Genomic DNA, 12,494 nt, shown 5'->3' on the forward strand with positions numbered 1-12,494 from the left:
CGGTCCCCGATATTCTCATAAAGAGACGTACGGAGGCGCTCGTCCTTTCGCTGCTCATAAGAACTCTCACGACATCCATCGCCAGAGAGAGCCCCCTGAGCTCGCACACCGGCAAGCGGTGTAGACATACCTTGTACTGGTGTCACATTCAGAAGAGACACCAACTTGGTACTCCCATCCTGCGAAGCATGGACATCCGCCCGAGTCACAGTCGCCGAAGGCTGAACGGAAGTCGAAGCCGGAACTGCAGGAGACTGCCGTAACTGTGCTAAAGAGAGAACATCAGAAACACCCGACGGAAGCGCACGTAATTCCTCCCTAGTGGAAGATAATTCCGACGCAAGTGTCGAAACTTGAGCGCTCAAAGTCAACAATAAAGACGCAACTTCAGCTGGCGCTAACCCAGGGCAGCCATCTGAAGTTGAAGCAGAAGCAGAAGCAGAAGAAGAAGTTCTTTTGCGCGAACCGCCACTCTTGCCAGAACGTAAACAAGCCTGACCGGAAGTTAAACTGACGTCTGCTAACACGGGAGATTTAACAGAAGTTGAATCAGAAGAAACAGACGCGGATTTCCCTGCGCCCTTCTCTCTCCTCGAGCTACGTTTAGGAGGCGAATCGTCAGGCACCTGCCTCGAACTAGGCTTCCTATTCACGCTATCAACAAGCGCAGCCTCCGCCATAGCGAAAGAACTCACGAAAAATTTCAAAGAAAAACAATTTCAGAAAAATTTCACAAGTACAAAACGAGCGACGAAAAACGTCGCTAAAGTTATAACAAACGGAAAGATCTCACCACACAAGTAGGTAAAGGTGAACAGCTAGGCGACGACCAAGGGGAGATGCCAAAGCCAAAGACTATGACAAAATGCTGAAGACAGCAGGAGCGTACATCAGGAGCGTCCTTCCCAGTTGAACCGCTGAGAGAGAATGATACAAATGGCGGCGTATGCGCACGCATACGGATGTTGGACCGGACATCGGTCTGATATTATGGGATGGATCACTCTTTTTTAGGGTGGTCTCCCTTGTTACCAAGGGGAACGCGTACAGCGTTACCAGCACTGAACTAGAGTTAATTGCTATATGTGAGTTGAGGTAAGAATATGTGATTGAATCGGTTCCGCGCTGCGCGCTGAGAGCACGTGTTGAAATATCGACCAGGTTGTGTCGTGTCCCGGGTCTACCTGAATATGCCCACCAAATTTGAAGCAGATCCATCGAGAACTTTGGCCGTGCATCGCGCACAGACAGATACACAGACAGATACACAGACAGATACACAGACACTAGTCGTATATATATATAGATACCCAAAAGTCATTGGTCCCAAATAATACAAACATTTCTTATGAAGCTCAAGGAGTACATATTGTAGTTTATAAAGAATATACCCAAAAGTCATTGGTCCCAAATAATACAAACATTTCTTCTGAAGCTCAAGGAGTACATATTGTAGTTTATAAAGAATATACCCAAAAGACATTGGCGCCATATATTACAAACATTTCTTCTGAAGCTCAAGCAGTAAATATTGTAGTTTATAAAGAATATACCCAAAAGTCATTGGTCCCAAATAATACAAACATTTCTTATGAAGCTCAAGGTGTAAATATTGTAGTCTACAAGAATATATCAAAAATGAAAAAAAACTTCATAATTCATGTGTGTGTGTGTGTGTGTGTGTGTGTGTGTGTGTGTGTGTATCTGTGTGTGTGTGTGTGTGTGTGTGTCTCTCTCTCTCTCTCTCTCTCTCTCTCTCTCTCTCTCTCTCTCTCTCTCTCTCTCTCTCTCTCTCTCTCCATCTATCCACCCATCCATCTATTCATGCCTACCCCAGACTTGGAGGTCAAATGTCTCTTCAGCTTCTCCAGCCTCGTTGGTGGCGATACAGCGATACAGTCCCGTGTCCTCCACCTCTGCACTGGATATCTGCAGGCGTCGCCCACCGCTGGACAGCTGGACACGAGGGTCTGAGTCTGTGTCCAGTGGTTGGTTGTTGTGGAACCATAGCATCTGTCACACCACAAGCAACACAGTCCTGCTGTAGTTAATACACACAGTAAAAGGTAACTGAGGTTGAGACAAGGACACCTGGTTTCAGTGGAAGAAACAGTCATGTGAACGTACGTTTGAGTGTGCGCACACACGCACACACATAAACAAACACACACACACGCACATAGATAGACACACACACATACACACACACACACACACACATAAACAAAAACAAAAAAACACTCACACACACACACACACACTCTTTCTATCTCTCTCTGACCTATCCAACCACACACATGTAGTCACATGAAAACAACAAAAAATCTGTTACTTTTTTTAACCTTCACTGTTCAATCTATAATTTTGATTTGATTCAGCTTGGGAATGTTCCATTCACTGTCCAACATCGTGAAAGGCTCATAACCAAAAGACCTTCAGTCCAACAAGATGCTGTTATTTTCTTCACAACTTGGTCTTCCCATAAATGCTCCACATAGTTCTGTACATGTAGTGGTACCAGCGAAAGGATTCCCTTGGGATCTGCCAAAAGTGTCCCTACGTTGCAGGTGTCCTGTCATGACAGGTACATTTTGGTCAAGGTAATAGATAAAGGGACAACAGAAGATGTTCTTTCAATAGTTTCATGGGAGGTGTTCTCTCATCGGAGGGACCCTAAATTGCAGATACCCCTGTAGATTCGTGTAACATACCTGAGGATCGGGTACACCAATAGCCGGACAGTCAATGAAGACAGTGGAATTCTCCAGAACTCGTGGTTTTAGGTCCAAGCCATCTCGTGGGATGGTGGGGGGCACTGAAAAAGAAAGATGTATGTTTTCACTGAGTCAGTGGAAGCAACACTGCAAGACTGGTAGTGTCCACAGCTACCTGAAGATTGAACACTGTCCACAGTCAGTGGAAGCAGCACTACAAGACTGGTAGTGTCCGCAGCTATCTGAAGACTGAACACTGTCCACAGTCAGTGGAAGCAGCACTACAAGACTGGTAGTGTCCGCAGCTATCTGAAGACTGAACACTGTCCACAGTCAGTGGAAGCAGCACTACAAGACTGGTAGTGTCCACAGCTACCTGAAGATTGAACACTGTCCACAGTCAGTGGAAGCAGCACTACAAGACTGGTAGTGTCCGCAGCTATCTGAAGATTAAACACTGTCCACAGTCAGTGGAAGCAACACTGCAAGACTGGTAGTGTCCACAGCTACCTGAAGATTGAACACTGTCCACAGTCAGTGGAAGCAACACTACAAGACTGGTAGTGTCCACAGCTATCTGAAGATTGAACACTGTCCACAGTCAGTGGAAGCAACACTGCAAGACTGGTAGTGTCCACAGCTATCTGAAGATTGAACACTGTCCACAGTCAGTGGAAGCAGCACTACAAGACTGGTAGTGTCCACAGCTACCTGAAGATTGAACACTGTCCACAGTCAGTGGAAGCAGCACTACAAGACTGGTAGTGTCCGCAGCTATCTGAAGATTGAACACTGTCCACAGTCAGTGGAAGCAGCACTACAAGACTGGTAGTGTCCGCAGCTATCTGAAGATTGAACACTGTCCACAGTCAGTGGAAGCAGCACTACAAGACTGGTAGTGTCCGCAGCTATCTGAAGATTGAACACTGTCCACAGTCAGTGGAAGCAGCACTGCAAGACTGGTAGTGTCCACAGCTATCTGAAGATTGAACACTGTCCACAGTCAGTGGAAGCAGCACTGCAAGACTGGTAGTGTCCGCAGCTATCTGAAGATTGAACACTGTCCACAGTCAGTGGAAGCAGCACTACAAGACTGGTAGTGTCCGCAGCTATCTGAAGACTGAACACTGTCCACAGTCAGTGGAAGCAACACTACAAGACTGGTAGTGTCCGCAGCTACCTGAAGATTGAACACTGTCCACAGTCAGTGGAAGCAGCACTGCAAGACTGGTAGTGTCCGCAGCTATCTGAAGACTGAACACTGTCCACAGTCAGTGGAAGCAACACTACAAGACTGGTAGTGTCCGCAGCTATCTGAAGACTGAACACTGTCCACAGTCAGTGGAAGCAGCACTACAAGACTGGTAGTGTCCGCAGCTATCTGAAGATTGAACACTGTCCACAGTCAGTGGAAGCAACACTACAAGACTGGTAGTGTCCGCAGCTATCTGAAGACTGAACACTGTCCACAGTCAGTGGAAGCAGCACTGCAAGACTGGTAGTGTCCACAGCTATCTGAAGATTGAACACTGTCCACAGTCAGTGGAAGCAACACTGCAAGACTGGTAGTGTCCGCAGCTATCTGAAGATTGAACACTGTCAACAGTCAGTGGATGCAACACTGCAAGACTGGTAGTGTCCGCAGCTACCTGAAGACTGAACACTGTCCACAGTCAGTGGAAGCAACACTGCAAGACATGTAGTGTCCACAGCTATCTGAAGATTGAACACTGTCCACAGTCAGTGGAAGCAGCACTGCAAGACTGGTAGTGTCCGCAGCTATCTGAAGATTGAACACTGTCCACAGTCAGTGGAAGCAGCACTGCAAGACTGGTAGTGTCCACAGCTATCTGAAGACTGAACACTGTCCACAGTCAGTGGAAGCAGCACTACAAGACTGGTAGTGTCCGCAGCTATCTGAAGATTGAACACTGTCCACAGTCAGTGGAAGCAGCACTGAAAGACTGGTAGTGTCCGCAGCTATCTGAAGATTGAACACTGTCCACAGTCAGTGGAAGCAGCACTACAAGACTGGTAGTGTCCGCAGCTATCTGAAGACTGAACACTGTCCACAGTCAGTGGAAGCAACACTGCAAGACTGGTAGTGTCCGCAGCTATCTGAAGATTGAACACTGTCCACAGTCAGTGGAAGCAGCACTGAAAGACTGGTAGTGTCCGCAGCTATCTGAAGATTGAACACTGTCCACAGTCAGTGGAAGCAACACTACAAGACTGGTAGTGTCCGCAGCTATCTGAAGACTGAACACTGTCCACAGTCAGTGGAAGCAACACTGCAAGACATGTAGTGTCCGCAGCTATCTGAAGACTGAACACTGTCCACAGTCAGTGGAAGCAACACTGCAAGACTGGTAGTGTCCGCAGCTATCTGAAGACTGAACACTGTCCACAGTCAGTGGAAGCAGCACTACAAGACTGGTAGTGTCCGCAGCTATCTGAAGACTGAACACTGTCCACAGTCAGTGGAAGCAGCACTGCAAGACTGGTAGTGTCCGCAGCTATCTGAAGATTGAACACTGTCCACAGTCAGTGGAAGCAACACTACAAGACTGGTAGTGTCCGCAGCTATCTGAAGATTGAACACTGTCCACAGTCAGTGGAAGCAGCACTGCAAGACATGTAGTGTCCGCAGCTATCTGAAGACTGAACACTGTCCACAGTCAGTGGAAGCAGCACTGCAAGACTGGTAGTGTCCGCAGCTATCTGAAGATTGAACACTGTCCACAGTCAGTGGAAGCAGCACTGCAAGACTGGTAGTGTCCGCAGCTATCTGAAGATTGAACACTGTCCACAGTCAGTGGAAGCAGCACTACAAGACTGGTAGTGTCCGCAGCTATCTGAAGATTGAACACTGTCCACAGTCAGTGGAAGCAGCACTACAAGACTGGTAGTGTCCGCAGCTATCTGAAGATTGAACACGGTCCACAGTCAGTGGAAGCAGCACTACAAGACTGGTAGTGTCCGCAGATATCTGAAGATTGAACACTGTCCACGGTCAGCTCTCTGGATTTCTTCTGTCTCATTTTGATCTTCATTATCTTTATCAGCACATCTTCCTACAGCACACAAAATCCTTTGCACTGAAATGACATTTCAACACATTTAAATGTTAAGTTGTTTAACTCATTGTCTCCCAGGTACGGATATATCCGTAACAACTCATATCGCTCTAGCTGACCAGGTACGGATATATCCGCTCAGACTGTTACCTTCAGTCGCTTCCTGTAACGTCGATCTAACGCCTGCATTCTAGTGTGTTGATACACAGTTTATACAAAGTTACGACAATTCTAAGTGACCTGCTGCAGCACAGCTGGTCTCCGCTAAAAAAAACTTGGTCAACATAGGTGGGGTAGAAAGTGTTTAGAGCTGCAAGAAAAAATTGAACACTGCAGGCTCATCATATAACTAAAATCCAAAAACAGATAGACGAGAAAGGATACTTATTGGAACGTTTAATTTGGACAAGACAAAACATTTTGTTTTGTCAAAAATGAAACATTCCAAACCTTTTTGTCCTTCTTTCCTTTATCATATAACTAGCATACCATGAATGCTTTTTTTCATGTCCGAATGTGATGTGATTGCCAAGCTGTGATTTTATTTCATGTATTGGAACCACATTTACTGTGTAATTTTGTGTCTGATAAAACAAAATACAATATTTCGTTTATATCCACAATCAGACAATAAAGTTGTATTGTATTGTATTGTAATGCATTGTATATTGTAGTGTATTGTATTGTAGTGTAGTGTATTGTATTGTAGTGTAGTGTATTGTTTTCTTCTTCTGCGTTCATTGGCTGGAACTCCTATGTACACTTGTGGGTGTTTTTTTGTACGAGTCTTTTTACATTTAGTCAAGTTTTGACTAAATGTTTTAACATAGAGGGGGAATCGAGACGAGGGTCGTGGTGTATGTGTGTGTGTGTGTGTGTGTGCGTGTGTGTGTGTGTGTGTGTGTGTCTGTGTGTGTGTGTGTGTGTGTGTGTGTGTGTAGAGCGATTCAGAGTAAACTACTGGACCGATCTTTATGACATTTTTCATGAGAGTTCCTGGGTATGATATCCCCGGACGTTCGTTTTTTTCATTTTTTCGATAAATGTCTTTGATTACGTCATATCCGGCATTTTGTAAAAGTTGAGGCGGCACTGTCACACCCTCATTTTTCAATCAAATTGATTGAAATTTTGGCCAAGCATTCTTCAACAGGCCGGACTTTGGTATTGCATTTCAGCTTGGAGGCTTAAAAATTAATTAATGACTTTGGTCATTAAAAATCAGAAAATTGTAATTAAAATTAATTTTTTATAAAATGATCCAAAATTACGTTTATCTTATTCTTCATTATTTTCTAATTCCAAAAACATATAAATATGTCATATTCGGATTATAAACAAGCTCTGAAAATTAAAAATATACAAATTATGATTACAACTAAATTTCCGAAATCGATTTAAAAACAATTTCATCTTATTCCATGTCCGTTCCTGATTCCAAAAACATATAGATATGATATGTTTGTTCAGAAAGTTAAAAAGAATAGAGATATAGAAAAGCGTGCTATCCTCCTCAACGCTACCGCTACCGCGCTTTTCTGGATTGTCAATTTCACTGCCTTTGCCACGAAAATTCAGTGCGTTCAGTTTCCTTCTGTGAGTTTGACTGAGCTTGACTAAATGTTGTATTTTTGCCTTACGCGACTTGTTTATATTTGTATTACCGTTTTTGCCCAATAGTGCAGTGTATGAACCCGAGCTTCAGTTCAGTTCCTTCCCCTCACCTTCCACAGTGAGTTGATAGGTGTCGGCATCCTCGCCGGCAGGGTTGGTGGCCACACAGGAATACTGGCCGCTGTCCGCCAGGTCGGCCCTGTGGATCACAAGCTCCGTGCCGCCCTCGCCAATGTCAAGGTTACGGTCCTGAAGGACGTTCAGCTCCTGGCCCTCCTTGTACCAGATGATGATGGGAGGGGGGACACCTCTCGCCGGACACTTGATGGTCACCGTGCCGTTTATGATGACCTTGTTGTCGTAGGTCACGCCCTGTGTGTCGATGGTTGGAGGCACTGTAGAACAGATCCGAAAGGGTATATAAAAGTTTACGTGGACAATTATGTGGGATTTTCGTAACCACTTTAGTGTGGTCTAATACTTTTCAATCCTGAAACGTATCGAGTTCTATTAAAAGCAGAAACAGGCCACACTAACTCACTATGTCTGTGTGTGTGTGTGTGTGTGTGTGTGTGTGTGTCTGTCAGTGTGTGTAAAAGAAAGACACACACACACACACACACACACACACACACACACACACACACACACACACACACACACACACACACACACACACACAAACTAAATAGAGAAGAAAAAGAAAGTCTCACCAAAGACATCAAGTTCAAAGTCGACAGAGTCATCTCCAGCACGGTTTCTTGCAGCACATCTACAACGAAAAAAGACGTTGCTTTTGCATGTTTGCTTGTCTGTTCACTGCTTTTTGGCTAAAATACTCTTGTAGTCAATACTTGTTCTCAACATTCAACAACTCAAACGCAAAAACAAACATTAAACAAGTCGCGTAAGGCGAAAATACAATATTTAGTCAAGTAGCTGTCGAACTCACAGAATGAAACTGAACGCAACGCAACGCAGCAAGACCGTATACTCGTAGCATCGTCACTCCACCGCCCGTGGCAAAGGCAGTGCCCGTGGAATTGACAAGAAGAGCGGGGTATTCGTTGCGCTGAGAGGGATAGCACGCTTTTCTGTACCTCTCTTCGTTTTAACTTTCTGAGCGTGTTTTTAATCCAAACATATCATATCTATATATTTTTGGAATCAGGAACCGACAAGGAATAAGATGAAAGTGTTTTTAAATTGATTTCGAAAAAAAAATTTTGATAATAATTTTTATATATTTAATTTTCAGAGCTTGTTTTTAATCCGAATATAACATATTTATATGTTTTTGGAATCAGCAAATGATGGAGAATAAGATAAACGTAAATTTGGATCGTTTTATAAATTTTTATTTTTTTTTACAATTTTCAGATTTTTAATGACCAAAGTCATTAATTAATTTTTAAGCCACCAAGCTGAAATGCAATACCGAACCCCGGGCTTCGTCGAAGAGTACTTGACCAAAATTTCAACCAATTTGGTTGAAAAATGAGGGCGTGACAGTGCCGCCTCAACTTTCACGAAAAGCCGGATATGACGTCATCAAAGACATTTATCAAAAAAATGAAAAAAACGTTCGGGGATTTCATACCCAGGAACTCTCATGTCAAATTTCATAAAGATCGGTCCAGTAGTTTAGTCTGAATCGCTCTACACACACACACACACACAGACACACAGACACACAGACACACAGACACACGCACATACACCACGACCCTCGTTTCGATTCCCCCTCGATGTTAAAATATTTAGTCAAAACTTGACTAAATATAAAAAAAGAACCTCTTTCAAAACCCATATCTCTATAACACTTAAATATTTGTTCTTTAGAATCCTAACTGACCATCTTCCTAAAGCAAAAAAAGTTGAGCTTGTCACTACCTCCCAGCAGAAAGCTAGCAGCAAGAAAAGTTGAGCTTGTCACTACCTCCCAGCAGAAAGCTAGCGTCAAGAAAAGTTGAGCTTGTCGCTACCTCCCAGCAGAAAGCTAGCGTCAAGAAAAGTTGAGCTTGTCACTACCTCCCAGCAGAAAGCTAGCAGCAAGAAAAGTTGAGCTTGTCGCAACCTCCCAGCAGAAAGCTAGCGTCAAGAAAAGTTGAGCTTGTCGCTACCTCCCAGCAGAAAGCTAGCAGCAAGAAAAGTTGAGCTTGTCGCTACCTCCCAGCAGAAAGCTAGCAGCAAGAAAAGTTGAGCTTGTCACTACCTCCCAGCAGAAAGCTAGCAGCAAGAAAAGTTGAGCTTGTCACTACCTCCCAGCAGAAAGCTAGCAGCAAGAAAAGTTGAGCTTGTCACTACCTCCCAGCAGAAAGCTAGCAGCAAGAAAAGTTGAGCTTGTCACTACCTCCCAGCAGAAAGCTAGCGTCAAGAAAAGTTGAGCTTGTCACTACCTCCCAGCAGAAAGCTAGCAGCAAGAAAAGCTGCGCTTGTCGCTACCTCCCAGCAGAAAGCTAGCAGCAAGAAAAGTTGAGCTTGTCGCTACCTCCCAGCAGAAAGCTAGCGTCAAGAAAAGTTGAGCTTGTCACTACCTCCCAGCAGAAAGCTAGCAGCAAGAAAAGCTGCGCATCCCAAGTGTTAGTGGAATAAGCCACGTGCACTTCCGGCAGGATGACATACCTGTACAGCCCTCTGTCCTTGACCTGCACATTGTGAACTCGCAGCTGCCGGCCGTCACCGACGATCTCGTAGCGGCGGTTGTTGGTGGTGTCCAGGGGGACGTTGTTCCGGTACCACTGGATCTCTGGCTGCGGGTTGCCTGTCACGGGACAGTTGATGAGCGCCGTCTGGTCCTCTATCACCTCCGGGTTCTGCTCTAGCCCCTCTCTGGTGATCCGAGGAGGAACTGCATGGATGGATGGATAAGTTGTTCAATTAAGGCCCATAGGAAGGTGTGTGAATGCAAGAAGAAGACAGTGGAACCCCCCTTTTAAGACCTCCAAAAATCAGAGAAAATCAGGTCTTAAAAAGGAGGAAGTCTTAAAATGGGGGTAATTTTACTGAGGTTATGAACAGAAAGTCAGAAAAAAAACAGGGTCTTAAAAGGGAGGAAGTCTTAAATTGGGGGGGGTCTTAAAAGGGGGGTTCCACTGTACATGCAAAGAAACCAAAACAAGCATTCGTTATCAAGTAAAGCCTGAAAGCCTGTTCTTAACTGGGCGAAGTTGACTACACGAAGTATACTTCGCGAAATGGCCGCATGAAGCTTTAGCACTGAGTTTCCGTTAAGTTTTGGAAGTGGACTTCGGGCTCAATTAAGGACCCCCTTCAGCGGAACTGCAGAGGAGAAAGTACAGTGGTGATGAAAGGACACCCTTGGGACCAGCCAAAAGTGTCCCTACATTGCAGGTGGCCTTTCATGACAGGTATACTTTGGTAGAGATAATATAAACAGGGACAAGAGAAGGTGTCCTATTAAGGGAGGTGTCCTCTCATGGGAGGGTCCACACATTGCAGGTATACTGCTGTATCTATGTGGCAAGGCAGTATATTTTGACTTATAACTTCATTTGTTTGTGTCCTTTAAAAGAATAATCTTTTCATGTGCCTGTGCAGGAATCAGTTGCCTGCTTATTATTTGTTAAAATATGCTTCATTGAAGTGCCTATTGTTTGTATGGCAAGTTTTCATTGGCTTATGAAAACTGTACTCTCATTGGCAGTTTTGTAGCCAATGTTGGCTTGGAAGAATACTTTTTTTAGTGTGAACTAAGCTCACTGCATTTTTGGTATGCTGTCACCTGTCAGTGTCATTGCATTGTTAGCTGTTACCACCTGAAGTCAACCTGTCTGTACAAGGCTCCTTTTGCTGTTTTGGTAAGTTAGATCGTGCTAGTATGAATGCTTTACTTTAGATTATAGATTGACTTAAATGAATTGAATGACAGGACTGTTGAATGAAATTGTTTTATTATAAGTGTATGCCAGTTTAGTTAGTTCAGTTTGAATGCTTTGGAATTCAGTTGGAAAGAAGGAATGTGAACATAAACTAGTTTGGAGCCAGCTTCTTTATTTTTGATGGCGTTCATGTTGTTCATAAGTTACTTTCTATTTGAATAATGTGTCTAGGGAAATGTCATTCTAAATTGTTACTGAAAGAAGGCACATGATGTATTTTTATTATTGGAATCTTCTTCTTCTTCTACGTTCCCGGGTTATTGGAAACAAAGAGTTGGCTTGTGTAATACCTGAGTTTGATATTTATTTTCATTGTCTACATATATGATGTGCACATAGTAATAATTGATGTAATACTTGTAGGCCAGACTGAGGAGTGAAAAACCCTCATAACTACGACTGCAGTATTTTTGAGGTATGCGATATTTATTATTGCAGTGTGACATTCTTTATTTAAGAATGGAGTTCATGTTAAATTATTCTCAGCATGTCAGATTCACATGTTGATGTTGTAAATTGGTTGCATTGTATACATATAATATTTACGTGTATGCCATTTTGTATGATTTCTCAGTGAAGCAATGTTGCTGAACTAAATGGAATATTTGATGTATATGTATACTTGTGAGAGCCGTAAATTGTTTTAATGTTAATGTGAATCAAATGAGGTAAACTATTTTATTGATTTACAATCTTAGAACTTTATTGTACTGGAACACCATGTTTTCATTATTTTATTTACATGTGTTTCAGGGTTTTTTCATGCGATTCTTTATGGTGAATAAAAAGCGAAGTCGGATTACCACACCGCCTTGTCCGAGTGCGAGACCGTTACATCAATAGTGGAACCCACTTTTTCAAGACCAACACTGACACTGGTGGAACACCTCTGGACGCTGATCAAACTCATCCCTTCTACCCACCAACACTTTTTCCTGCACCAGCAACTCGATAAGAACGCTGTCTCTTTGTTCAAATAATCTTTATTCAAACAAAGAGACAGCGTTCTTATCGATGACCACGGTTAGATAAATGAGGTGAAAGGTTCTTTCTACAGTGCACGCGTTTCATTTGCGGCCATCTTTGATCTAGAGCTTTCAAGGAGTAATGTCCCTTGACTAAACTGTCTATTTGCAGGAATAGATTGTAATCAGTTAGCAACAACAAAAGAAAGAGAAACAAAAAAC

At 43.5% G+C, this 12,494-nt stretch overlaps 1 protein-coding gene across 2 annotated transcripts in view; it reads right to left on the reverse strand.

Annotated features, from left to right (window-relative positions):
• LOC138948937 (hemicentin-1-like) overlaps positions 1–12,494 on the reverse strand; it is a 169,177-nt gene that overhangs the window by 74,303 nt on the left and 82,380 nt on the right. For both annotated transcript variants that reach the window (XM_070320602.1, XM_070320603.1), the window contains exons 25-29: positions 10,031–10,256; positions 8,119–8,177; positions 7,516–7,800; positions 2,712–2,815; positions 1,833–2,013 (exon numbers count right to left, since the gene is read on the reverse strand). In XM_070320602.1, coding sequence (XP_070176703.1) covers positions 1,833–2,013; positions 2,712–2,815; positions 7,516–7,800; positions 8,119–8,177; positions 10,031–10,256 — 855 coding nt within the window. The remainder of the gene's footprint in view (positions 1–1,832; positions 2,014–2,711; positions 2,816–7,515; positions 7,801–8,118; positions 8,178–10,030; positions 10,257–12,494) is intronic.

Source organism: Littorina saxatilis, linkage group LG15 (assembly GCF_037325665.1).
Source record: "Littorina saxatilis isolate snail1 linkage group LG15, US_GU_Lsax_2.0, whole genome shotgun sequence".
In the NCBI taxonomy this organism is placed as follows: domain Eukaryota; kingdom Metazoa; phylum Mollusca; class Gastropoda; order Littorinimorpha; family Littorinidae; genus Littorina; species Littorina saxatilis.